Below are 26,713 nucleotides of genomic sequence, written 5' to 3'. Positions count from 1 at the left end.
CCATTGAGCTCTAAATGGTCTGTTTTTTGCCAGAAGTGGTTTCAGGAAAGGCATATTTTGTAAGCTGGTGTATACTACTAATTTAATACCAAGTGTAATATGGTGAGATTTTTCTACATTTCAGTAGACAATCTGCCTGACCAAGGCTTTCGTTTGAAAATGAGGATGATTATCTTGGGTACATTTAACAGAGGCACCCCATTGAAGATGACCCATCGACGCGCTCAACCTGTCAGATATGATAGAACCCCTTCTCATTTTGCCTTAATTTTACAGTACATTGGTTCTATTAGGTATTCGATATCCTGCAACAAAAGAGTGTAAATGAGTTCACGTGCAGAGAAATGTTCCCTAGAAACATCATGCACATTCACAAATTAGCCGACTTGTAGATTTTCCTCTATATTCACCCCACTTCTGTGCAGACACGTCGCTGTGATAATGAGGCCATTTTGACAAGCCCCTCCCATTCCCTATCTCAGTTCCACCCCTTAGGAATTCAAGCAATTGAGCACTTATCATAGTCACTGGGTCTAAGGGGATGAGGATTTCCATGTAAGGGGCTGCAGGTCCCAACACCTTCTTATTATAGGAGAGGAGCTGATAAGGGGAGCCGTACTTATATCCACCACGAGTCTGACTATGGCCTTGGGCACAGGGGCATCTCCACAGCAGACATGGTGAGTATGATGACCACTGCTAACAACTATTGGAAGACTTCTGCAAAAAACAAGATTTAGGGAGAAAAAAAAAAAGTGAAGAAATCTTAGCATTAAAAAGTCTACAATACTTTGCGGACCTTGCCATTTCATTTTCTGCTAAGGTGCTAATTGCTATGTTCGTATACATATTTGGGCAAGGTTTTCCCCCGACGTGGTCTGCCATAAGTCAGACTAAAAGTGAAATATTAACCGGATTAACCGGACGTTCCCTCTGGATCAGGCCAGCAAGAAAGCAAAAGGCAAAGCTGCTGCCAAACGCACCCAGAGGGGTTCCTCCAACGTCTTCTCCATGTTTGAACAGTCACAGATCCAGGAGTTTAAGGAGGTAATGCTGTATAGCTCTGCATGTCCGGCCCTTCGGCTATAAATCGTCTTTAATCATAGTCAGGTCGGTGCGTGAGGATCAGGGTTGTTCGCTGATGGAAAAACCGTAACAAGTGTGTTGGAATTTAGGCCCATGCTATTTAAGATATACATCAAAGAGCACAACGAACATTATAGTTATATAAACATTCATAATAGACGGGGGTGAGAATCAACCTTGATAATTAAATACTTGCAGGCTTTCAGCTGCATCGACCAGGATAGAGACGGCATCATTAAAAAGCAGGACCTTAAAGAAACCTACGCACAGCTAGGTATGGTCTTTGGCTTCAGTCCGTAAAGCTTTGCCCCAGTTTATGTCCAGTTCTGTGAGTGTGGTGTAAGGCGTAACACAGTGCCTACTACAGGGAAGCTGAACGTGAAGGATGAGGAGTTGGAGGAGATGCTAGCTGAAGGAAAAGGCCCCATCAACTTCACTGTCTTTCTTACACTCTTTGGAGAGAAACTCAATGGTGAGAATCTCTGCTGGACCTTCAGGGTAGCTGGAATTCAAAATAATTATGGAGCTCAATTTTGATAACCTGTTAATTTATCTAGTACCCGTTATGGGAAACCTACTTGCTTTTCTTAACGTTTTAGCAGGAAAGCGTAAATAAGAGTATAGTGCATAACATAGTTCATTTCTCCAATTTTTTATAGTCAAGGGTGAGATCACAATCACAAACCTTTATTCTTCATATTCTGGCATTGTTTGCAGGGTCATTGACCAGCTGTGCATTAAGAAAACTGGCTAAACCTGATGGCGACTCATGCAAGATTCTATTTGTTTTCCTAGGTACTGATCCGGAAGACACCATTCTGAATGCATTCAAGCTCTTTGACCCAGATGGCACGGGTTTTGTTAACAAGGACGAGTGAGTATTCACTGTAACAAATTAAATCCAACAGCAAAGACAAGACACTAAAGATGCCCCAATGTTCATGGCTGATGATTTTAATACAGACAGCAAATTATAATCACAGGAAAGTCTGGAAAAGAATGGGGGTTCCATTTGGGGCACCACTAGGGTGAACAGGAAGCTACAGAATTAGCAGTGGCCAGAAAAGTGACTAGCATTTTTTTGGAAGCTGGTTATTCTGCCTCCGGTCCCGTCTCAGGCTCCTTACATTTCAGGAGACCATCCTTCACTCACCACACCTAGTCACAGTATCTTGATAAAGAGGGTCTTATAGGGTGTCTTGGATGGAAAAGGACTGTCTTAATTTTTTTAACACCCAGTGTATGGCTACTTTATATCACACGGTTTATTTTGCGACAGGATAAATAATTTCGCTGAAACTTCACTGGTGAGAGATTTTGTCAGTGGATTCCTTACACATCAAAAGAAACCCATGTGTAATATCGTGACTCCAATTGTCAAATGAATAAGTGTAACAATATGATAACCATGCATCATAGACTATACTGGTCATTCAAGAAGTGGTTCGTGTTCCTTTGCCTGAAAGGTTTCGGCGGCTGCTGATGAACCAGGCTGACAAATTTTCACCTGACGAGGTACATATTAATCGGATAATTCCTGAAAAACTGCAGTAGAGATATTCACTCAGATATCCATCTAGATCTTTTTTTTTTCTCAATTCTGCGATACTGTCTGAGCTAAAATAACCCTTTTAATGAAATTTATAGGTGGACCAGGCTTTCTCTGTGGCACCGATTGACGCAACTGGAAATATCGACTACAAATCTTTGTGCTACATCATCACACACGGAGATGAAAAAGAGGAATCATGAGGAGAGACAAAGCAATCAGTCCTTCAGACTACAAAGTGCTAAGATGCTAATGCGGACTGTAATCTACAAACTGAATGCAATAAATGTTATGGCTACAATAAACTCAGGTGTCACATTGTTTTGCCACTAGTGACAAAATACATACCCACTATATCTCAGCTGCTTGCTTCAGAACATTCAAGGGCATTGTTTGTTCTTCATTAATAGCCCGGTGTTTGCTAGGTGAGAATGTACCAGGTCGAGTAGGGCCGGGCAACTGGAATATTTTTCTGGTGTTGGGTCTGCGTCACAGACACAACACAAGTCAGACACAAGGAGATGTCGCTTAACTCTTGTGTTAGAAAAACTGACATATATAATAAGAGGGAAAACCAAAGACTTCTTTGACTTATGGGGAAGATTTTTACAATTTGTATCTATGTGAGGTAGGATATGAATACAGAGGAGAAGACTGTGTTTCTAGAGACGGACTATTGTGTTTTTGATGCTCTTGTGCTCCACCAGCTTGATTGATGTTAATGTTAATGAATCTCTAGATGTCTAGTGATATTTCTAGTGCTACATCATTTTTTGGGAACTACTTCTTTTATTTATTTGCTCCCATGTGTCTGGGGTGGGGGGGTGAGGGTTTGTTGGTATACTCTATTTGTTGTTTGTTGTGTTGTTTTTGCCCATACTATTGGAAAAACATTTAATAAAAATATTTCTGATAGAATAGTCATTACTACCCCAAATAGTCTTATAGCACAACAATTCAGATCACATTAACAAAACACATGGAGACCAACCAATCATACCAATATATAGACACTGTTATTCATGGTCGTTTAAAAAAAACAAAAACACACACACACACAAATGCATACATATACGCCTATTATGGGGTAACTGATTTTCATCCTGTTACACAAGTCAGATCTACCCCCCCACCCATTTCTTTAATGTCACCTTATGGAAAAAAATCAGTACTTTATCAGAACATATATTAAAAATATAAGCTTAAATATATTTTCAGTTTAAATTTACCTTTAAAAATCTGTACAGTATGCCTTTTAGTACTTCAAGACACTTTACAGCAAAAATATAGTAATAAAATGTACATAAGAACACTTTCTGTATTTTCCCTGTAAATTTACTTAAAAAAAAAATCTGTAGCAGCTTTTTTCTTTTCTTCGTATATCTCTCGATAGCAAGCAAAGGTATCTTCTGCCATTCTTTGCACTTTTAGGAATCGAGATGTATTCGGATCCATTTTCTCAAACCGTGCCAAACAGGAATTTAATTCCTTAAAAGCAACGGCCATCTCTGTTGCCATGAACCATTTGGGTTCAATTTTGGGTTCCACTTCGGGTTCCACGCCTTCACTTCTTTCATCTTCTGCAACTCTTGCTGCTTCCAGCTCCATGAGATCCTCATTAGACAGTTCTTCGTCATGCGCAATCATTTCTTCCACATCCTTCTTATTCACTTCCAGCTGCAACTGCTTGCCAAACTGAACGATTTTTTCACACACTTCCTCAAACAGCTCATCCTTCTCGCAGCCTGCGAAGTCAGAGAAAAACTGCGGACAAAGTTTTTTCCAAACCTCGTTCATGCATGTTTGTGAAATCTCCGCCCATGCCTTTTCAATATTCCGGATAGCGTGATAAATATTGTACGATTTCCAAAAATCAATGAGTGTTCTCTCGGGATTTTCATCTAAAACCGCCACTGCCTGAGCAAAAGTTGCACGCAAATAATAGGCCTTGAAATGCGCAGTCACACCTTGATCCATGGGCTGTATTAATGAAGTTGTGTTCGGAGGGAGATACACTACCTTTACGTTTGGGTGAAAATCATCCAGATGGGAAGGATGACCAGGAGCATTATCCAGAATAAGCAATATCTTGAAGGGAATGTCATTTTCTTTGCAGTATTTTTCTACTTCAGGAACGAAAGAGTTAACGAACCAGTCCTCAAATATTTCCACACTGACCCACGCTTTGCTATTTGAACGATAATGCACCGGCAGAGTTGCCTTGCTGATGCCTTTTAAAGCGCATGGGTTTTCAAAGGGGTAAACTAGAAGAGGTTTTAGTTTAAAAGTTCCAGATGCATTTCCACTGAACAAAAGAGTCAGTCTATCCTTGGAGGCTTTATATCCAGGCATAGTTTTTTCCTGTTTGGCAATATATGTGCGAGATGGCATTTTTTTCCAAAACAAGGTTTTCTCATCTGCGTTAAAAATTTGTTCGGGCAAATACGGTCCTTCGAGGATGATTTTATGTAGCCACTCGGGAAATTTTCGAGCTCGTTCAAGATCAGCACCAGCAGCCTCGCCGAACACATTACAAAAACCAGCACGGTTTTTAAATCGTGAAAACCAACCACTGCTTGCAGAAAACGACTGCGTGCCTTCGGGATATTTTTTCTTGAGATCGTCGAATAGACTTCTTGCCTTTGCTTGTACAGTCATTACGCTTAGCGGAACACGTTTTTGGATTTGGTCTTCCATCCATAATGTTAGTAATTTTTCCATCTCACTAATTGCACCTTCACGTCTCTTTGTTATTATAGTAGACTTCAGACATGCTGTTCCTTTCACATGCTGTTTTATACGTGCAGCATCCTTCACAATAGTGTTTACGGTTGAATTGGCTAAACCGAATTCACGTGCGATTGCGGATAAACATTGTCCAGCTTCATATTTCCGGATTATTTTAATTTTCAATTCTAAATTAATCGCTGTTCGTTTACGGGCTGATTCACTTTTACATTCCCTTGGACGCTTGCCATCCATGATGCCCAATATAAAAAATACACAGTGCAAACAATGCAAAATACGTACCGTATACCTAAATGATTAGATCACAACAAGGTACAGGCAAGAGCTGCGAAGCTGCAGGAAGTCATCTTCGCGGAGTGCGGCCAAGCGTCCGGCGGCTTGCGTATTACGTATGTCGCGTTTTTTGCGTTAGCGCGTCCGAAAACTTTATGTATCTCGGGTGTTTTGTTTTTTCTACATACATTCGGATTTTCGTAAGTCGGTTTACATAAGCTGTTACAGAAAATGGATGGATGGATGGGTTTACATAAGTCGACAGCTGCCTATAAATACTTTTCATGAATTATATTAAAGGGGGTTCAGCTTCAACGGTTTGCTCTAGCTCATTATCAACTGGTTTCCTTGAGAAACGTCCTCTTATGGTACTGGAAAAATATTAACAATGTTTCAAATTCACATGCGCGTATGACCAAGGTTTGGGTAGAACCGTGCTACATATACTCCGTTACATTTATTTAAGTGACTTTCTGAGGAAAATAGGAAAGAATAAAATGTATTTGTTACAATCGTTTTTCTACCTACCTCTGTCAATCACTGAAAGACCGGTTTGCACTTCGTCACCCCCACAACTTACTGTACACTACCAGAATGCGACATTACATAGACTGGTATAGATAGTTAAAGTGTCAGCTATTGAAACTAAATGTATTTATGGAGGTTATTATCTAGAGTAATTCCTAATCTAATTACCTAAGTTGCTTTGCTTCTGCTGCATAACTTATTATTCTGCTATTTTGCCAAATAACGTTATAGGAACTATAGGTCTTCTTTAGGGGTTTATTCACGTATAAGCATAGTGCCGGAATCTAATTGTTTTATTTATTTATTTAATTTTTAAAAATTGTTTCTGTAAATTAAAAGAGCACGGTGAACCAAGCGTTTATTTATGGATAATTGTCATATGTTGCATAAATAGGCATTTCTTGCCTTGGACAGTAACAGAATTGAAGAATGAATAGTTCCCATGAAAATAATTTAGGTTATTTCACTTTTAATTCAGTTTTTGTTTTTGCCGTTTTCTTCCATAATAACGTTTCATCCACTGCTAACTTGTCAGAAGAAGACAAAAAGCAGCATGCACAATTTCAGCAGTAATAAGACATCCCGAAAGTCACAGGTAATTTCTAAATGCAAATTTTGCTACCATACAGAACATCCCCGCAGCCCTATTTGTTTTAAGAGCGCGCCCTTCCCAAAATGGCACCGCGATGCCTCCGAGCGCTGGCTCTTACGTCACGGGTCAAAGGTGACGACAGCGGCGGGAGTTCTCAATGCCGCTGCACTACCCGTGTCTAAGACTAATAGAGTGATAAATATACTAGAATAGCACATCGTTTTCCGCATAACACTGCATTACTGCTTCACGAGTAAGTTATAAAAGTACTCGGTAAGTATATTGTTTTCTCTGTTTACAGGACGACGTATCGTGTAGTTTACTCGGTGTTATCTGATGTTGCTTCAGCTAAAGCTTATGGTGGTTCATGTCACGTTATGGACCAGTATCAGGACATTAATTGATGTTTATTTAACACCCTACATATCTCGCCAGCTCTGTATATGCTCGGTGTACCGTAAAAGTTAGATTAGAATATGGCGAAATAATTCTTTTTGATTTGGTTTAACAGTGTGATTAAATGAACGCTAAATACCAGTGATGCTTTGGGATCTGTCTGAAATGTCTAGCTGTCCCGTCTGTAAGTTTATATAACTGGTAACGAATACAGAAAGTTGACAGATGGAGGGTATTTATTAAAATGACGTTATCAAAAGTATTTTGCGTCCCATATTTGAATGATCACCTACAGAGGTGTGAAACCGAAGTGCTGTCAGTACCGCTCGGGTTTTGCGAAGCCTTAGTCCGGCCCAGGCGTGCTCTCTTCGGACTGTGTCCTTGTCCCCGCAGGCCCACGCGATGTTCTCTGATCTCGCAGTCCGGAAGGAGGGCACTCTGCTCTGTCCGCCGGGATCGGAGGGCCCGCTGTTCGAGCGTGTTCGGCCCGACTACGCCAGCTGCACCGAGCGCTTCAGAGTCGGGGAGCGCAGCTTCAACCGGCAGTACGCGCATATCTACGCCACAAGGCTCATGCAGATGAGAGGAATCCTCATCGCCAGAGCCAAGCAGACCTGGGGTACCTGGAGGCTCTCCGTTTTTTGCCATATCTTGGCTTCCTGTAGTAACTTAACGTAGCAGCAGGTGTTTAAATGGGTGTGTGGTTTCAGGTGCTGGAGTGCTGGTGAGGAGGCTCTGCGACCTTAAGGTTGGCGAGCAGTGTTGCATTGTGGGAACCCTCTTCAAGAACATGGAGCTTCAGCCATCCATCCTGAAAGAAATAAGCGAGGAGGTATGCAACAAAAAATCCTAATGATTTAAAAAAAAAAAAAAAAAAAAACTACTGATGCTTGATAATCTGAACTTGACCTGCTTGATTAGTCTGACTTACACACCTTTTGTGTTTTGTCCTGGGCTCTCAGCACAACCTGCTACCCCAGCCTCCACGTGCCAAGTACATCAGCCAATCAGATGAGCTCATTCTAGAAGATGAACTGCAACGAATCAAGCTGGAGGGAAACATTGACATGCCAGAATTTGTCACAGGTGTGTGTCCTATTTCTTGCTTCTGTAGTGTGGTGTGGGTGCTGGTTATGTTTTGTGATGACTGTGTGGTTGTTGCTAGTTTAGTTTGTTGCCTTGTGTGTATTTGTGACCACCGCTCGGCGCACACGTCCTGCACCGCTGTGAAGCTGAGCCTTAGGATGCCTCTGAAGCTGTGACTCCACCCTCAGGCAGTGTGATCGCTGTGCTCGGAGCTGAGAATAACGACGGGATTTTCACCGTGGAGGCTTTCAGCATGGCAGACCTCCCGCAACAGCACCCCAGGCTGCCCCTCACTTCCGATCGGTGAGCCTGAATCTCGCTCTGGTGCATTATGGGACAGATGCGAGCACATATGAGGTGGCTTGTGCTAGTATGTATTTTGGCTGGCAGATTTGTGCTCCTGGCTTCCGGCCTGGGCCTGGGCCTGGGCGGCAGCGGGGCGGACAGCCTGCTGAGCCTGCAGCTTCTGGTGGACATGGTTTCCGGGCAGCTGGGTGACCAGGGGGAGCAGAGTGGGGCGGCACGCATCTGCCGCGTCCTGCTGGCTGGGAACCTTCTGAGCCACAGCACCCAGGACAGAGACTCCGTCAACAAGGTGAGCGGCTTGGGAAGCCTCAGGAGCGGGACTCCTGTAACGTGGGCTGAAGTCCAGCATGTTCTACGAGTAGCTGATCGAAATACAAAATGACTGTGTGTGTGTGTGTGTGTGTGTGTGTGTGTGCCCTCCATTGTCTTAGGCTAAGTACTTGACCAAGAAGACCCAGGCTGGAAGCGTGGAAGCCATCCGCTTGCTGGACGAGGTGCTTGTGCAGCTGGTGGTAAGTGAGGCCCCTCTGTGCCCCGACATGCTTCCTGGGAACCGGCTGAGGTTCCACAAGCTGTTTATGAATGTTGGATTCAGGCTAGGATGTTTGAAAATGACTGTGGGTAATCCTAAAAGCATTTTGTCTTTTGGGATGAGATCCATCGCTCAGAAAGGTGTACAGTGGTCTTTTTCCCCCCACATCTCCCATCTGCAGGCCTCTGTACCAGTGGATGTCATGCCCGGGCAGTTTGACCCCAGCAACTACACTCTGCCGCAGCAGCCCCTGCACCGCTGCATGTTCCCCCTGTCCACAGCATATCCCACGCTGCAGCTGGTCACCAACCCCTATCAAGCCGACATCGATGGTGTCCGGTGAGCACCGGGGGTAGGCCGAAGGGGAATGCACACATCCTTTCTATTTGTACGTGATTGGCTGAAATGTTCCTTCAGAATGCGTGTGAGTATGTGATTGGCCAAAGGTACCTTCATAACGTGCGTGAAGGCTTGATTGGCCGAAATGTGACTTCAGTGAATCTGTGAGGGATTGTTCTAACAGACCAGCCTTTGCTCGGCAGGTTCTTGGGTACCTCAGGGCAGAATGTGAAGGACGTAGTGAAGTACAGTAGCATGGACAGTCACCTCGACGTACTGGAGAGGACCCTGCGTCTCCGCCACTTGGCACCCACAGCTCCAGACACTTTAGGTAAAAGCCAATCAGAGGCACAGGTCCGGCCCTGGGGGTGTGGTCCCGTGGGTGGTGCATGGTCTGATTGGTTCTTGCCCCTTGCTTTTTTCCTTAAGGCTGCTACCCATTCTACCAGAGTGATCCCTTCATCATTGAAGAGTGCCCCCACGTGTACTTCAGTGGAAATGCACCTTCGTACCAGGCTAAGCGTATCACCGGTGAGCCTGCTCCGGGCCAAATGCGCTCTTGACTTAAGCTGTTATTATAGCATGCGGTTAGGTGGCGATGTCTCTGTGTTGCATCTAAAAGAATTTATTAAGAGTCTGAAATAATATGACGGGTTACTTTTAAATGTCTGAGGTACGTTAGCTAATGTCATAGTGTTCTTGGATTATGTTAAGCTGAAGCCCCTTGATTAAACTGAAGCTTGCTTATGATGTCACTGAGCCCGTTGCGTTTTTGTCTCCCCGTGTTGTTCAGGTCTGGATGGTCAGGATGTCCTCCTGGTCTCCGTTCCCGAATTCAGCAGCACGCACACGGCTTGCTTGGTCAACGTGCGAACGCTCGAGTGTGAGCCCATCGTCTTCTCCTCCTTTTCTCCCGAGGATGAGGAGGAGAATGACATGAATGTCAGCCACTAAGAGCAGTGAACCTTCCCCTCTGCTCTGTGCAGGCCAGATGTCACCAGTCATGAACTTCTGTCCAGGGGCCTTACCTCAAGTCACTGTCTAGAAGCTACTGTACTTGAATATGAATTTCAGTACAACTGTCTGAGGTTAACTGTATAATACAGATCCTTTAAAAAGTGCCAGAAGGTGTCACATTCAAGTTAAATTTGTGGTTCAAGCTATTAAAAAACACAAATAAGCAACAAGGCTGAATTATATGGCAGTGCTGAACATTTTTTATAAATCTCTCAAGTACTTTCTATGTCTTGTGTCTTTTTTTTTTTGGTCAGTAGCATGTAACTACTGTACAATGGCAGAAAAATGTAAATAAACTTTTATAATGAAATACCTTCTACCTTAAGCACTGGTGGATTTTAATTGTGGGTTAGTAAATGGCTATCTCACACCAGGAGAGCATGTTCTTTTGAGACTTTAAGTGTGCCCTGTTTTCAGAGACTCCAGGAAAGCTACCCTCTGATCACAATGCTGATTACTGCAGGTTCGGTTTACGTTAAGGGAGTCGTGCTGCCCGTCTAAAAAAAATTGTGCTGTGTTTTCAGAAAACGGTGAGAACAGTGGATGACAAAGATGTTAAGATTCTGGACATACAGAGCTACACTAACAAGAACACCTTTCAGATGAGAGGCAGGAATGCATGTTGTGATTTTTGTTTAATAATAATCTGTGTTGTGTTCATACTCGTAGTACTCTGGAGTACTGTCAGGTGGCTGACTGATGGTAGTGCTTATGTATTCATTGTACCAGGAATCATACAAGGAGGTGGAAATCTCTAGTGGGAACTCTGGCACAGGAGTGGCAGGGAAGGGTGTGGTCGTTGGGGGTGTGGTTGTTAGGGGTGTGGTTGTTGGGGGTGTGGTTGTTGGGGGTGTGGTTGTGGGTGGTGTGGTTGTTGGGGGTGTTGTCTCCGGGGATAAATTCTTGCCAGCATTGGCTCTCGGTCTCTGTTGCTGCGGTCGACGGAAAGGCCGCTGGCGTGAGCCATGACTGACAGGTCTTCTCCAACTGGTGTTCATCCTGGACTGCCAGTGCCCGCCTCCCGGCCGACCGTTGGACAAAAGTCGGAGGGACCTCTGGCCGTTCATTTGCATGATCTGCAAGATGCGATCCCAGTTGGATTTGTTGAGGGTGAAGCTGCAGGGAGTAGCTCCTGGTTCAAAGCCCACTACACAGAGGCGTGTTAGGGGGGCAAAGCCCTCTGCGCGCACTGTCACATGGTACTCCCCAGGATTCAGAAGCCGCCAATAGTCTCCAGAGTCCGCTAAGGAAAATCAAATGTGGAAACATGAGTCGGCACGCATGTAACACTAATTCCATGTCCAACATATTGAGATTGTACTGTATGTGTCACACTCAGAAAGTACGTTTACATGCACAGCTAAGTTCAGCTACGGTGATAGCTCGACTACGCCATTTAATTGGACTGCTGTCCTTGTTCCAGTACACATGCGCAGAAACGTACTCCAATTATTAACCGAAGTATGTCTGACTCTCCTACAATAGGTGGTGATAAGGCTTCTTTCAGCTTGTTAGTTTTGGGCTTTTTCTGCTTTACCTATCATGTCACAGACGTAAAAAAAATAATAAAATGATGGATGTGTATGCAAATGAAGTGACAGAAGCTTTAATTGCAATCTGGTCGGAAGAACAGATACAACAAGATCCAGATAGCATAACAAGAAATAAAATGTTTTGTATAATATACTATGACAGCACGGTATTGGAAATTGCTCAAATATTGCAATGTGATTTTGTTGTAATAAATATTGAGATATGAAAAAAAGGAGTTCAACATTAATTTCTCACTAACCCATCTAAGAGTGATTTAAACAGCAAGGATGAAATTGATCATGATGGTCTCAGAGAACACATACATCGCTCATGCAAAAGCAGCTGAGGTAAACTTTAAACTGATTTTTAAACATACTAGATGATCTTGAAAATGAATGATCATTGAATTTGTTCATACTTGCTAGGTTGTTTTTCCTATGACAGAGTAAAAATGTTTTAGCAAGACTTAAACACTCTGTGCTATAATATCCATACCAAACTGAAGGTAAGAAAAAGCCTGATCTTAATCTAGCTGAGAAGCGATGAAAGAATTGGACGTGCATAACATGCGATGCTGGTATTAATATCACACATCATCTGATCCTCTGCTATGCTCAAAGCAATACTGTGTACTGGCTTCTGTGTACTGTGTACTGGGTGGGGGACTGTGGAGCATGCTCAGAGCGCCTAGACCAGTTTGAGTCCGATTTAACGTATACATGCTGGAGTAAATCGACTCCCAATTGCATTATGTGGGTTTAAAAGTCTGACTACCAGAAATTCGATTTAATACGATTTCAGTCAGAGTAGCATATTTACATGTACTTTAAAAGTCTGGTTTTAGTCGGACTAACACAGTAATTCGATTTTCATAGTGTGCATGTAAACATACTCATTGCAAGCAAAGAACAGCGCGTCACACTAATTTCCGAGACATTCAAAAAATCTAATATGAATGAGCTAATGGACATCCCTTGTGAAGCAGTAAATGGCAGGATTTTCCCTTTGAGTGATACTGTAATCCTCTAATTCACAGGAGCTTTAAGAGGCAGAGTGTTTACCTGTCCTGACATCGTGGTTCACCCCATCGACAGACACGGTCGCATTGGCTATGGGGTTTCCCTCCCGGTCCCTCACCACTCCCCTGATCCCCCGATGTACCTGAGATTACAGGGACAAAGTATTTTCAAACACAACTACATGCCTGTAACAGAAGAAGAGCTAAACGGTATCATGATTTTTCTTTCATAAAGAGTATCCACTCTAGGCTCCCGTAGAGCTTTTCCAAGTTACTACACACAAGACAGGAGGCCCGGTTACACAAACACTAACAGCGATTTTGAGATGACAAGTCACCTAACTACTCGACTTTGTACCGTGGGAAGAAACCCAACGAACTGAGGGACCATCTAGCAGGCATGATAGAGCTCCTCAACCCTGGATGCATGAGGCAACAGCATTTCATGCTGGCCTTAGTGTAACATGCTACGTGACTATTGTTCTAGGTGATGCACAGTAGCTCTCACCTGCTCCATGTAGACCAAAAGTGCTTCTCGGTTGTTCTCCCACTCCTGTGCGAGCTCACTTTCATGGGGAAACTTGTCACAGCCAAGGAAGATGCTGAGCTCGAAGCAGTTGGTATGCAGATAGCTGAAGTCATTCATGCCTTGAAGTGAAATCAGAGGGGCCATAAGCTTCATGCAAAAACCAGCTGAGAAAGTGGGTTAGATGAATTAGTCTTCATCCCTGATGACAGGCGTTTGTGCCCAATACTTATAACAATATTTGTAACTTTGACTGTATAGTCAATCCCAGAGGTGTCATCCTATTTGTTGCAAATCAAGAGATGATATAGAGGGCCACAGAATATGACTGGTTTTGTCAAGACTTATGGTAATCTGGAAAATGTGTTCCGAAAACTGAAGTTTGATAAGTGAGATTAAATGAACTCATTATGCAGTGGTAACATGAGCAGATCCAGCTGAATATACACCATAAATAAATTTAAATTAAACATTGGATCTTGGTCAATGCTTTGTGTCTGTAGTTTTGGTCAATGTAAAGAAAAAACATGTAGGCTAATTCTTTTATTAATGCTTCTTTTCACTCACTGCCAACGGTAGGCTTCCATCTGGCACGATTGACGATGCCCACACCACGGGCAAGATCATTCTTCTGGCAGGAGCCACGGTGGTTGTTGATCATACTAAGATGGGTGGAGGCAAACGAAACAGCCAGCCAGCGGAATATGGACTCGTCAGCTATCTCTCTTAGCTCCTCCTCGCTCTCTGGGTAGAAGCCATGCCATGGGTCTTCATCTTCATCCTCTTCCTCATACTGCCGTACTGTCCGTCTCCTCTCATTCTCGACCTTTTCCTTGATTCCCTGGCGCATATCAAAGGGGTATGCGACAACCTTCTCTCCCCCCTGCAAATTGGCTCCCAGCATGAATGGGTAACTCTCCATCCAGGATATGATTGCCCTGGTCTCCACTGCAAACTAAACAACACAAGGGCTCACAGTTAAGCTACAAGAAAATCCATGTAACCAATCTGTTCATTTCATGAGTGTTGTATAATTATTGTACTGGATATTGGAATCCTGTCATCCACTGTAATGAGAGTGGACTCCGTTCCCATAAATTAACTTTACGGTTTCTGTTTGGCAGGGTGTCAAATCACCATACTCTGCATTTAGTGTGTCTGTGACTGGCTTAATTTATGTTCAGAGGTTTCCAATTTGGCCCACTCTAGTATATCCATATGCTGTAGTTCAAACGCACCGAGCCATTCAGGAAGTGCTCTGGAATAGGAATATGGTGATTGGGTGTCACTTGTGGAACCAAGCCCTTATCCTCTGCTGCCCACAGGATGCTGTTGAGGTCTGGGAAATTCTGGAAAATGTCATATCCCTCTTCTGTCCAGTGTCCAAGTTCCCAGGTTGCCATCTCTGAGCCCTAGAAAACAGAGTTGTTGGAACAGGACATCAAACAGCACAAACCACAAAGAATCTAATGCAGAAAATGGTTGTCGTGGTAGAAGGTGAAGAGTTCTAACCGCTTCAAATGCCAGCTCATGGGCATCAGGGTTGAGCGATGGCACCAGGTGGATACGTATCGAGTCCACGAGCCGGCGCACGCGAGGGTTGCCGTCTTTGTATTCCTTGCACAGGAACTGCATAAGCAGCAACAGCAGTTCTCGTCCCAAAGCCTCGTTTCCATGAAGTCCAGCTGTGTAGCGAAACTCCGGTTCACCTGTCAGGGACAGGAAGGACAGCCTTTAGAATGACTGTGGAAGCAATGGCCGCTGTCTGCCGCGTATCTGCATCTGCCCTCACCCAGCTCATGCTCCCCAGGATTGTCCGAGATCTCCATGGCATAGATTTTCAGTCCTTTGAAGCTCTCCCCAATGTCGTACAATCTGGTGATATTCGGACACTCGTTCTTGATTGAGTACATCATCTAGAAGAAGAACAGGATGAGGGGAGTGGAAGTGTTTTTGCATTCTCCTGGCCAATCGTCGCTTGATAGCTTGTTGATTTACATATAAATTACCCCTTGGGTAATGCAAAGAACTCTCCAAACCTCTGCCATGTCTTTGTAGCTGTGGTATCTGAAGTCCAAGTCATCTACTGAAATAACTTCATTCTGAATCTGGTGGCTGTTACTACCTGAATAGACAAAAGCATATTGTTATGAAATCAAAGGTTGTAACAAACAGAAATGTATGGTTAGGGTTAGGGTACCTAGTGGTACCTAGGCAACACTCACTGGGCAGTGGGCATCCCATCACTTCCAGTCTCATGCACAGGCTGCCGTTCCATGATTGAGGCAGGATCCGGATATAGCGAGCCACCACGGGCTCTATGAACTGTGACACCACAGGGGTGTCCTTGTCCAAATTCCCCACAAACAGCTGAGAAGCAAAGGTGGGTAGTCAGCATAGTCAGCATTCACCTCAAGACATTACCTACCCCTTGCTAACTGATCCTACATTGTCGTTAAACAGGCAACTAATACAAATATCATAGGTAAGTAGAACAAGATAACCAGTTGAAATGTGAACATCTACAATAGCTGTAACTTTAAAACAAATATTTTGCCTCATAAACAAAACAAAAACCCTGGACTACAAATTAAAACACCGATCAGTCCAATCACAAATAGAAGCGATGTTGAAAGTTATATTTTTAATATGGTTAACTTGAATACAACATTCTGCAATCGACAGGTGAAATAAAACAGTATATTGAATAAATGCATTTGTGGCTTTGTATGTCAGCAAACCAGATTCCTCACCCACTCAGCGTAGCCGTCATCAAGTATATTGAACTCCCGGCTGTCATTGCTGAAGGCCACATAGTAGGAGGTGACAAAGTCATTGCTGTTACAAAGAAAGGAATGCCATCATCAGAGAGATCACTGAAGATTCTCAGATCTTCTGTGCCACTGAATAAATCACTGAGTAGCCATGGCTGTTGAACAGAGAACTGCTTTGACTTTTCTGCGTAGTATTTGCTTACTTGGCTACTCGAGTCTACTTGAAGGATCACAGCCGTTAATCCCCCAAGGACCTATCATTGTGAACATCTGATTTGAGAGATCAAAGTGATTTCCACTGATGTTTATGATCTCAGACTTGACTAGTTTTGGTTGGTTCTGTAGGGATGTTCTTGGGTTGACACACATTATGGGGTTGATTGGCATGACATTAATATCTCAATGCATATAATTAAAGAAGAAGCAAGAAAGATGGCATAAGTCGTTCTCCACTCGACAGCGGGCCTTGTAGCGGATGTCTCATACCTCATGTCAGAATCCCTGCCCTGGGTGATGACTCCAGTGAACTCTGTGTCATGCCGCATATCTATCTCAAACCAGTTCTCCCTCTCTTCGGGATTGGCACACCATGCTCCTCCATATACATCTTCCTCATCATCCGAGGCCTGGAATCATCCATCATCCATGGGGTCAGCCGGGGCGATGGTATTTGCACTTGTAATAATTGAGTTTGCTAATATATTCTCTTAGATTATCCTAGCTAACAATCTTTGGATCCCAGAATGTTCCAGGAAGGTTATTACATTCGCTGAAGGTCTGTTTGGTTCCCCTATGGCTAGCCAAGAAAGTTTTCTTATAATGTTAGTTTTTGGCTGCATATTTTGATTTCATAGAACGTTCTCCTAATGTTTGTTATTTTGGAACCTTTGGATAACCCTTGGACAACATTCCAGTTGATTGTATCAATGATCCCATAACAACTAAAATACAAGAAACCTTTGGAAAACCTTACGACAACGTTCCAGTTAGGTTCTCTAAATGTTCACATAATGTTAGAATTTTTAGTTTCCAAAATATTTGGGGGAAGTTCTGATGCATAATACCCTGGAGCAAATGTTACGAGAAGGTTTGTGTAAAACTAACCAAAGGAGAACCCAAGGCTAATGCTAGTTGAACATACGGCCATTTTTGGGATACCATTGAAAGGAAGAGGCTCACTCCAGTGCATCGGATCTGCGTAGGGTATCTAAATACGCCTCTTACCTGCATATTGAGCCGGGCCCTCTGTGGGTTGAAGGCAAGGCTGGACATAGAGGATGCTAGGAGCTGGTCATTCTCAATACGATGGGACTCCATGCCCAGCGGAGGGCATTCTGTAAGCAAAAGTTATTCATCAGTCATAATATAATATAAAAGTAGAATATTTCTTACCATACTCTTCTATTGGCCTGGTGGATTTGTTTGTACTGCTAGGTAAGACAAACGACCTAGACAGTCTAATGAGGACGTATCACATTCGTTCAGAGAACATGCCAGAGCTTAGCTGTGTTTTCCTCAGTCATCCTCAAGGCTGAGCTGTGGAGCCAAAAGCAACACAGCTATTCCAGAAAACAAGGCAGGCTGTTGATGTTGGAGTCCCTTGCACTTATTCTCACAAGTGTGTTGTTGTCCAGATCTTGGGAGCTACAAGTGACTCCTGCCAAACTCAGCTGACATTCCACTGTGTTACTTTGATTGATTACTGTAAAAAACTGAAACAATCGCCAATATGAAAGATGGAGAGGCTTAGATTCTTTGTGGCAGGACTGCGGGAAACACCAGCAATCCAATTTGGAAGCCAACCCAACTAAGGAGACGTTATGTCATTTTTGTTTTCAGTTTGCACAGTAAATTGAGCTAGCTTTCATGATGCACTTTTTCAAATACTTCTCAGCACTGGAAGAATGCAGCCAGTTTCCACATTACATAAATATTCGTGGTCCTGGCTGAGTTGGAGGGTAACTGAATGGGAAAAAGAAATGTCTGAAATGTGAGAATCTCAGAATGGAAAAGGAGTGCCTAACACTGCAATGATAAATGTGCTGCATGACTCGCTTTTGCAAGTACGTCAACGGCAATTGAAAAAACTTAAATGTATTTATATCTGCTTGCAGCTTACATCTGTATGTCTCTGAACAGCGTATAACAGCACCACGATGTTCTGCCGTTTCATACTGTAATGATTTCTTACTTTTTTCCTCTGTGAAAATGGGAGGAGGTCTCCGTCGTGCCTTTTCCACCTCTTCCCATCGTCTCTGTTTTTCTTCAATGAAATATAAGAGAGAGATTAGTCAGTATGCAGGCTGAAATGATCAGTGAGGGTGCCTATGATCGACTGACATCCCATCCAGGGTGTCCCTTGTGCCTTATGCTACCTGGGATTGGTTAAGCATTTAAGTACATTTAAGTATATAAAAAAATCTTGTGAATTAATTAAATTAATACCAGCTAACTGTCGTCCAGTATAACATGGTTAGCATTATTTAAAGTATAACTGAGTCACTAATTTCGTTTTCTCAAAAGAAAGTACATTAAAAGTGTTGTTTTTCGGATGTTATCATTTTTGTTCCCTTCACAGATGAATCCACTTGCAAAGTAGATGCGTGTAAAATGCCACACGAGTGTCAAATCGCGGATGGTGAGAATGATTGGAAGCGACTTGTGGTTTGGCTCAGTGTAACTGTTATCTCAAACAGAAACACCCCCCACCCCCCAGCCTTTACTTCTTCTAGCACAGGAAAGGGATGATCAACTACAGATATTTTCCCAGTAAATTTGAAACAGACAACAGTTAGTAAAATACCACAGACAAGACAACAGCAAAGAGTAAAACACAACTGCATCAACTGCATCAACTGACAAAGAAAGCTGCCAAGGCCTATTTTTGAGAGTAAAACTATTAGTGAAAATAGGGGAGACCAGGGTTGGTTGGTATAGTTTTCATTCAGTGCTGTAAATTTCATATATGCATTACATTTTGATAACCTAGCTACCTGGAAATGTATCCTTAAAGTCTCAGCTAAAATGAGTGAGATTAGACTGCAGAAAACAGTTACTGTAAATAGTTTATTTGGTTATGAAAACATGTTGTGCCCTAGTGCCAGCCAGCCCCAACATAGGTTTGGTTGACACACATTATGGGTTTGATTGGCATAACATGCATATTGTATGAACTTTGTAAGAATCTAGTATCATACGAAAATAACCAGAACTTTTTCTGTATTCCAAAGTAAAACCAAACATCAAATGCCAATGAAATAATGCTTCCAAATATATGAGATACTCAAAATATCCATCCATCTATCCATTTTCTGTACCCGCTTATCCTATTCAGGGTCGCAAGGGCACTCAAAATATGTTTAAAATATTAGTTTTAAACATTATCTTGCAGACTAATATGAACCATCGGCCACGACAGTGGATGGATGGAATGCAAAAAACAATTAAATCTTGGCTGCTAAACATTTTAAACATATCATCTCCTTACATTTTTTCTTCAAATAATTTTTCAAGTACGCAACTTGTATTTAATTAACGAACAAAAAAAATAAAATTAAAGTACATTGTGTACCATGTGATAACCGACCCCAGCTGCACCTTATATGAGCTTCATGATACCAAGCTGGTGTGATTTATCACAGACCTTCAAATCATAGAACAAATCATACTGTAGCTAATCCCCATCTCAGTTTGCTACAATTAATTTATTTTCAATATCTCACTCAGATATGTATAAAATTAGACATTTTCAAAGAGGTAATTTATTGTTTTGATGATTAAAACCACAAAAGGCATAGCTACATGTGCAGTGCACAGCCTTCTGATCTCTAGACCCGATTGTTGAATGTAGTTCAGGTGACACATCTCATAATTTAGCATTTCTGCAAAAGCTCCCTTTATTTACATGGAAATTATTGTTGTTCCAACCAGCCTCTATGGCCAACCAACCCCAGTCTCTTCTATTTTATTGTAGTTTATTGTCATTTAGAGTGAAAATGATTTAAAGTATTTGTCTATTCAGGCTGTTTTTCTGTTCTATAGCCCTATATTTAGACAGCGATATATTCACGTGGACCTACATTTCTCACATCCAACACAAGCTGCAGATTGATTAGCTTCTCATGCTGAACATAAAACATCTCTTGGGACCATTTCTGTCCAAAGATGACATTTACTGTGCTGAGCACGCAATTGTTCCTACAGCTGCTGTTTTACTCTGTGCTCTGGGGAAAATGGGCACCGTCTCCCTAAAACCGCTTTCTCCGTTATTTTCATTCACTTTTTTTTCATACATCACCATCTTTTCTCTGCCTTCAGTCCACTTTAATTTCCCTGACTCGTCTCACAGAGCTTGAGTCCCCCCCCCCCCTTCAGTGTCCTAGTTCCCTTAAACACATCGAATGGGACTTTTGTCCAATTTTGGTGGTTAAAATTAGATCTTTTTTTCAGAATATAATGCCTTGAAAGTTTGATTTACCCATAACATCCAACAAGGGATCTAGTAATGGTATCGGTATCCCTGAAACGACTTTAATATTTAATGTTTTATTCTTCATTCTATATTCCTATATTTCCTTTTTCCATTTTTAATAACTATGCAGGGGTGACAAGAAGCCCAGATCACAACACAGGAATCAGAGAACACAAACAGAGTCACACCAGCCTAATGCGCATATTAACACATGGACACACCTTCTTCCATTTCCTTCCTCTCTTTTTCTCTTGTCTCTTCTGGAATCCTTACATCTGTAAATAACAAGCAGCCATGAGTGATACTGTACCAAAAACAGAGAGTTTCCTTAAAGTTTTATTCTCAAGTCCTGCCTAACCCACTGTGATGACATGTTTTCCAGGCACTGCAACATCACGGCAACATAGACTGTTATGTTCAGTATAAGTCAGTTACATACGGTATAAATCCTCGTAGTCGTAGTACAATGAGTTTTCAAAGGGTGGCGGGGGGGTCTCTGTAATACAGAAAAACCAAAAGTTAGACAGAAGCAGATTTACCTGGAGCTCGAACACATATGAGACAACCCATAAACTGGTCAGTTTATAAGCAAGTAGGGACTGTGGAAAGTTTGGCTTTTTGGCTTGGATTCCTCAGTTCAGCTCCATTTTGAGCTCATACTGAGGACTTTAGATCTGAGACAAGAACACACTGTTTCCTTTCATATAGCATTTCATAATGCCTGTTTTGAAAACTTTTACATCTTTGAGACTGGCATTTAAAATGTACACGTGAATGTAATGAGATGAATGCAAGACAACATGTTTCAAGCACACCCTGACAAATGCCTTGTCGCTATGCAGGTTTTTGTCTATTCCTACAGAAACCCAAGATCACATTCCTGAGAATATTGGAGGAAAAAGTCACCTGAGGTGGGAGAGAGCTCTGTAGGAAGGACCTCTTTGCCGTATGGGTAGGCTTCTGGTAAGTCATCTATTAAACAGGAATTCAGATGGTAAGGTGTCTTGTATTGAACCCACCAGAAGGCTAGAAGGACGTTCTGACTGTAAATGTTTAACAGTTTCAACATACATGTCGCATCCCAGTAATCATCTCCTTCCCTGCCCATGACTTCTGTGACGAGGTCCGAGGGAGACGGGGTCTCAGGTACCACCCAGAATCGGTCACCTGCAAGGGAAACAAAGACCTCATGCAAAGATCACCACCGTAGAATCTGTGTGCTAGATCTGGTATGGTTATAGCACACACTCATTTCAGTCAACACAAATTAGTATATTCACACACTTCCTTCTGGTTCATTGCTGTCGTTTTCACTTGTCTCTTCCAGAATCTCTGGATCTGTAAACGACAAGGAGTTATGAGGAATGCCGAAAAAGGGACTTTCCATCTGTTAAACATAAATGCACACAGAAAGGTGACCTGTATTGAGCCGCATGGAGGCCTAGAAACAAGTTCTGCTTGTAGAAGTTAATGTCTTTTAATTAAAACATACATATTGCATCTCCCTCCCTCCCCATGATTTCTGTCAGATGATCTGAGGGAGCTGGAGTCTCAGGTTCCATCCAGAATTGGTCAACTGCAAGGGAAACAACGATCTCAGAGATCAGGACACCACAATAGGAGTCATCTGTGTGCTAGATCTAGTATGGATATAACACACATCCATTTCAGGCAAGCCACACTGTCATTATGATGTTGGTGATGCTCAAAGAGAAGATACTTCACTAGGATTTACAGTCTTGGAAAGATGTCTGAGGTAGCTACGGTTTGAGCCATCAAGCCAAGAAAAGCAGTTTTGAAGGCAGGCCTGTCTTACTGTGGTCTAGGTCTGGATACACATCTTCAGTCACTGGAGGAACATCCGTGGAAGCCACTAGAGAAATGCAATCACAGGACACATTCTCAGTTATGCTCCACATTGGCACTTTGTGTTGTCTTGCTGCAATGACAAATTATAATACGATGATCCAGTATTTATTGAATTATACAGAAGGGTTTGAAGCAACGTTTTCAACAAGTCTTATGATTTCATAGATCTGCATACACATATACATTGATCATCTAGATTCAGTAGCTTGCTATTACATTTTCTGAAATGAGGAAGTCATATTTTAAAGGCTTTGAGAGGTTGTCACTGTGCTATAAGACACATCCAGACTGTGGTTTGAGTCTGACCAGCAGTTTGTGGCCCTGTGCGATGTGCTAATGGACACCTACACTGGTCCCAGATGGGGTCCACCACCATCAGCGGCTCCTCTTCTACGTGGGGAGGTTCAGACGGGGGGTCCTCAATCTGCACTTTCTTGTTCTTTTTCTTCTTTCCAGACTTGTCTTTATTTTTCTTGTCACCTTTGTTCTTCTTTTTGGGCGACTTTGTGGGCTTGGAACCTCTGTCCTTCTTGCTTCTGGCCTCCTTCCTGGCTGCTTTCCTAGACCTACCTACAGTGAGACGGTACAGATTAAACAAAGTCGGTCTGTCCCTTGCCACCGCAGACATACAGGTCACACCAGGTACTGTGGTGCCTCCCATGCCCTGCTCTGTACCAGTCAATGAGCCTCACAGAGCCTTTTTAGACATGGTTTTATGTGTGATGTAAGTGCTTTTCCTGCACTGACTCATATACACGTTTTCTTTGCATCCTTGCTTTCTCTTGGACTGCAGCGTAGTGAGAAAATCTGTTTCTAATTGTGGCCAGAACAGCACCAGTCAGATGACACCGGCGAAGAGCCAAAAGCAAGAACTGGTAGGCATGCATGTACCAATATTCCCTGTCAAGGAGATCCAAGAAAACATTGCACAATGACATCAAATGCAATGCTGTTGCCATATTTCTGCATATTACACCCTTGGGTTGCAGTTGTTGGGTTATTTCGTTTATCCATCCAGCTGGTCATCATATACAAACTGGTTTATATAACCTGTTTTGAACAAATTTATGCATCTGTACAAAGATGGAATTCAGGTTAACCACCATCCTAGGGGCTAGTATTACAAAGTCACTGGGTTTGTGGGAATTTGTACTAAGGACTTTAGGCAGTACTAATTCTCAAGTATTCATAGGATTATCTTTACAGTGATGGAGTCCGGAAGCCTTCAAGGACCATAACCACAATCACTCGCCATGGTAGACGTATCAGACCTTTGCTTTCCATCCACAGCTGTTCATGTTGCACTTTGGACCACAGAATGTATCTTAAACATTCTTTGGGGAGAAGCAACTGCACAGTGAACCGTTTTTAACTCTTACAGCTGTCTCACTGAAATGACGATGGTCTCCAAGTTTATGTGCACAGCTATACTTCTTCAATGCTGAGGCACATCTTGGGATACAGACAAAAAGGGACTTTCTAAAACGTTGGTTAGTAGTTATTTGTGGATTTATGAGATAGTGTTCTCTCAGCCCTTTCCGCCTTCCCCGTATGCTATGACTGATAATGCTCGGATTATGAATAGGCTGTGGGATGATGATATACTGTAATGGGAAACTCTGTGTATGCTGCCAAGTTCCATGATCCCTAATTAAGGATTCTTGTGCCAGAAAGGTCCTATGTCATAATACCAGTGTTACTGACTGACAGATCATTGCAAAGATCTTCCACACAATCCTGGACTTTATCAAAAGGATTCTAATTACTTAAGTAGCCAAAGGTAAAACAATATACAATACATATTTAACTGAAACCTATGAAAGGCTCTACTGAATAACAAATTGTAATTATACTAATGCCCAGTAATGAGGACTAACACTGAGCATTTAATAAAATCAGAATGCTAGAGGTTTAAATCCAGTCATCGGTATTGCAGGTATTATCTGGAAACCCCCTCCTTGTTTTTTTTTAATATAATTTTGGTCCTCAAGTCATAATAGAGATTCAAGTACCGCTGATATTTTCTTAAACAAGAGAAAGTTCTGCTCCTTCAGGTTCAAATCGGAAAGGAATGTTAGGGGTGGAATTACACCAACCACATTCCCCTGTATATGTTATAGCGATGTTCTCACCAGCTTCTGCTTTCCAGAGTCATGGTAACTTTCCATCAAAGATATTTGCTACTCTGTCGACCACATGTGCCGCATGTATGGGCCACACAAGACTCGGAATTGTCAGTTGGCACCTTCTAATTATCTCATCTTAGTTTTTCACCTGTCTTACATTTGAGAACTTTATAGGTTGAAGCCTAATACCACGTGATTTTGTTTGACCTTTACCTTTCACTGGTTCTTCCATGGATTTCCGGGTTTTGGTTCTGCCTCTAGGAGCCCTCATCTCTGGTTCCATGGCAGGCTGGACCACAGTCACCTCATCACGGTACTCGTCCCGCACCTCATCCCTCCGCTGCAACCTGACCTCCTTTTTCTCTGCGACGGCTCCATCCACGGATGTTGTCAGCGTGCCTGTGCTGCGGCTGTACGTCAGCACGCAGGACAGAGCGAGCGTGGCGACGGCCAGCCACGATACAGCTCCCCTCACCTTCATCACGGCTTACGTGGGGGTGGGGGGGGGGGGTCCCAGGCACGGCAGGCAGCCGGAGAGGTCGCGGACGGGAGTGAAGAGTCACACGGAGGAATCTGCAGCCGTCAGTCACATTCAAGGAAAAATCAGCTGAAACAAAACTGCTTCTCTTGTGCAGGTGTTAGAGAATGGTACTTAGAGGTTAGGCACCTTTACCATAAAAATTATAAAAAAAAACATCACACAGAACTTTCTGAGGTTAAGGGTCCTTGCTAGGAAGCCCCTTAAAAGTATATACGAAACATTTTGACAGTGAAAATGATGATAAATGATGAAGGAGAACTCTCACTTAGTTGAATGATTCCACCAAGACAAAGGCAAGAAAATGATTGGTACTGGTGCAAAGATCCATTGCGTTGCAATCTTTCCCAGCAGAGAGCGAGAGGAATATCCCAGTCAGATATGAAAATCTGGTGATGTCAGCATGTCACCGCAAGCATGAAAAAGGAAAGGGGATTCCTGAGGACTGATGGCCCCTTAAACACCCCCTAGGAGAGCAGAAAGGAGGTCCTCTGAAGGAGGTCTGGGGGATGTCGATGTGGTCTCCCTTACAGCCTGTTGCAGAGAGAGGAGAGAGGCAGCCCTTCAATGTGTTAAGAGGTGGAGACTTGCAGCCGGCAAAGGGGGGTGGAAGAGAGAGAGAGTGAGGGGGAAAGGATGTTGACAATACTTAACCCATACCATTCACACATAGCAGAATCCTCTCCGAAAAGAGGACATAAGGTATAAAAATATACAAATAACCGAGGCCAAAAAATGTTTTTTTTTCCTCCACCTTCTCAAAATATATAGTCATTGGTACCATATATCCCTGCCCCTCCGGGATAGGCTCCAGACCCCCCACGACCCTCAGGATAAGTGGTTTCAGAAAATGGAGGGATGGATGGATGGATGGTACAATATGGATGAGGAGGGGGAAATTGGAAACTGGTGCCTATTCTCCCAAAGGAGCCAGTGGGTCTGTACAGCATCCGTCACTCACACGCGCAGAAAGAGTGGACCAGTCGCCCCCCCCTCTGGATGCTCAAGAAGACCAAGAAGATCTTAAAGGGAAGGAGCAGCCGTGTAGCTCTGTAGGTTTAATGTAGTGATGAGTTTTATGAAAGTGCAACTAAACTCCAAAAGTATTTTACTCTTTCCAGACTTTGGTCTGGAGGAAGATGACTCATATTTTTCCCCTAAACCTTCCCAATTAAAATCAGATGAGTGTTTCCAAAGGTTTCTCTCTTGTATGACATTGAACAGATACATTGGCCTTATCTACAAAAGTACATTATTCAAAATGACCCCCATGGAGAAAATGCATCGTATCTGTGGATTGTTTTTGAGAAACGTGTTAAAGTCGTTACTGGTACCATTTAAATCAAGCTGTCAGATATTGGCTGGATATACCACAGCTTTCATGCTAGAAGCACTTCTTTCTCCTC

The 26,713-nt window shown here is 42.8% G+C and overlaps 3 protein-coding genes and 1 long non-coding RNA gene across 6 annotated transcripts; 2 read left to right on the top strand and 2 right to left on the bottom strand.

Annotated features, from left to right (window-relative positions):
* The first annotated feature begins 560 nt into the window (after window positions 1–560).
* Window positions 561–2,940, top strand: myl7 (myosin, light chain 7, regulatory). Of its 2 annotated transcripts, none has more exons than XM_023838481.2 (7): window positions 561–680; window positions 943–1,047; window positions 1,285–1,360; window positions 1,454–1,558; window positions 1,882–1,960; window positions 2,506–2,601; window positions 2,734–2,940. In XM_023838481.2, exons 1-6 carry the CDS (start codon window positions 678–680, stop codon window positions 2,567–2,569), a joined length of 432 nt encoding a protein of 143 aa, XP_023694249.1. In that variant the 5' UTR covers window positions 561–677; the 3' UTR covers window positions 2,570–2,601; window positions 2,734–2,940. The 2 variants fall into 2 exon arrangements, with proteins under 2 accessions (XP_023694249.1, XP_023694248.1); XM_023838480.2 differs by having other exon boundaries at window positions 567–680; window positions 2,553–2,601.
* LOC111857525 (uncharacterized) lies at window positions 2,025–5,791 on the bottom strand. Its single transcript, XR_011984517.1, has 2 exons — window positions 4,655–5,791; window positions 2,025–4,380 (listed from the first exon to the last, which is right to left on the bottom strand). It is a non-coding gene; the product is annotated as an uncharacterized lncRNA (long non-coding RNA).
* A 1,065-nt stretch (window positions 5,792–6,856) lies between these two features.
* On the top strand, window positions 6,857–10,762 carry pold2 (polymerase (DNA directed), delta 2, regulatory subunit). 2 transcript variants are annotated; one of them, XM_023838479.2, is made up of 11 exons: window positions 6,857–7,029; window positions 7,566–7,791; window positions 7,883–8,004; window positions 8,135–8,258; window positions 8,447–8,561; window positions 8,649–8,853; window positions 8,996–9,076; window positions 9,278–9,435; window positions 9,639–9,766; window positions 9,865–9,966; window positions 10,229–10,762. In XM_023838479.2, exons 2-11 carry the CDS (start codon window positions 7,575–7,577, stop codon window positions 10,387–10,389), a joined length of 1,413 nt encoding a protein of 470 aa, XP_023694247.1. In that variant the 5' UTR covers window positions 6,857–7,029; window positions 7,566–7,574; the 3' UTR covers window positions 10,390–10,762. The 2 variants fall into 2 exon arrangements, with proteins under 2 accessions (XP_023694247.1, XP_023694246.1); XM_023838478.2 differs by having other exon boundaries at window positions 6,862–7,049.
* Window positions 10,763–11,068: 306 nt separating this feature from the next.
* On the bottom strand, window positions 11,069–25,866 carry LOC111857524 (inactive carboxypeptidase-like protein X2). The gene is made up of 23 exons (XM_023838475.2): window positions 25,576–25,866; window positions 24,983–25,342; window positions 22,992–23,213; window positions 22,591–22,647; window positions 22,267–22,350; window positions 22,059–22,112; window positions 21,846–21,941; window positions 21,681–21,746; window positions 21,214–21,270; window positions 20,996–21,049; window positions 18,495–18,566; window positions 17,528–17,637; window positions 16,790–16,929; window positions 16,283–16,367; window positions 15,755–15,899; window positions 15,569–15,654; window positions 15,322–15,445; window positions 15,042–15,238; window positions 14,768–14,941; window positions 14,097–14,484; window positions 13,512–13,651; window positions 13,047–13,146; window positions 11,069–11,695 (listed from the first exon to the last, which is right to left on the bottom strand). Exons 2-23 carry the CDS (start codon window positions 25,248–25,250, stop codon window positions 11,088–11,090), a joined length of 3,327 nt encoding a protein of 1,108 aa, XP_023694243.1. The 5' UTR covers window positions 25,251–25,342; window positions 25,576–25,866; the 3' UTR covers window positions 11,069–11,087.
* Between the last annotated feature and the right edge of the window lie 847 nt (window positions 25,867–26,713).

Source organism: Paramormyrops kingsleyae, chromosome 2 (genome assembly GCF_048594095.1).
Source record: "Paramormyrops kingsleyae isolate MSU_618 chromosome 2, PKINGS_0.4, whole genome shotgun sequence".
NCBI lineage: Eukaryota > Metazoa > Chordata > Actinopteri > Osteoglossiformes > Mormyridae > Paramormyrops > Paramormyrops kingsleyae.
Note: the sequence above shows the minus strand (reverse complement) of the source record. Positions and strands in the feature narration are given on the sequence as shown.

Coding starts and splice junctions, on each gene's coding strand:
- myl7 (XM_023838480.2), top strand. Junction 1,048..1,284: donor AGATCCAGGAGTTTAAGGAG/GTAATGCTGTAT, acceptor AAATACTTGCAG/GCTTTCAGCTGCATCGACCA. Junction 1,961..2,552: donor GGTTTTGTTAACAAGGACGA/GTGAGTATTCAC, acceptor TTTGCCTGAAAG/GTTTCGGCGGCTGCTGATGA.
- pold2 (XM_023838479.2), top strand. CDS start 7,575: ATGTTCTCTGATCTCGCAGTCCGGAAGGAGGGCACTCTGCTCTGTCCG. Junction 8,854..8,995: donor ACAGAGACTCCGTCAACAAG/GTGAGCGGCTTG, acceptor CCATTGTCTTAG/GCTAAGTACTTGACCAAGAA. Junction 9,077..9,277: donor AGGTGCTTGTGCAGCTGGTG/GTAAGTGAGGCC, acceptor TCCCATCTGCAG/GCCTCTGTACCAGTGGATGT.
- LOC111857524 (XM_023838475.2), bottom strand. CDS start 25,250: ATGAAGGTGAGGGGAGCTGTATCGTGGCTGGCCGTCGCCACGCTCGCT. Junction 14,942..15,041: donor ATGAGCTGGCATTTGAAGCG/GTTAGAACTCTT, acceptor TCTGTTTTCTAG/GGCTCAGAGATGGCAACCTG. Junction 13,652..14,096: donor ATGGAAGCCTACCGTTGGCA/GTGAGTGAAAAG, acceptor TTTCACTTCAAG/GCATGAATGACTTCAGCTAT.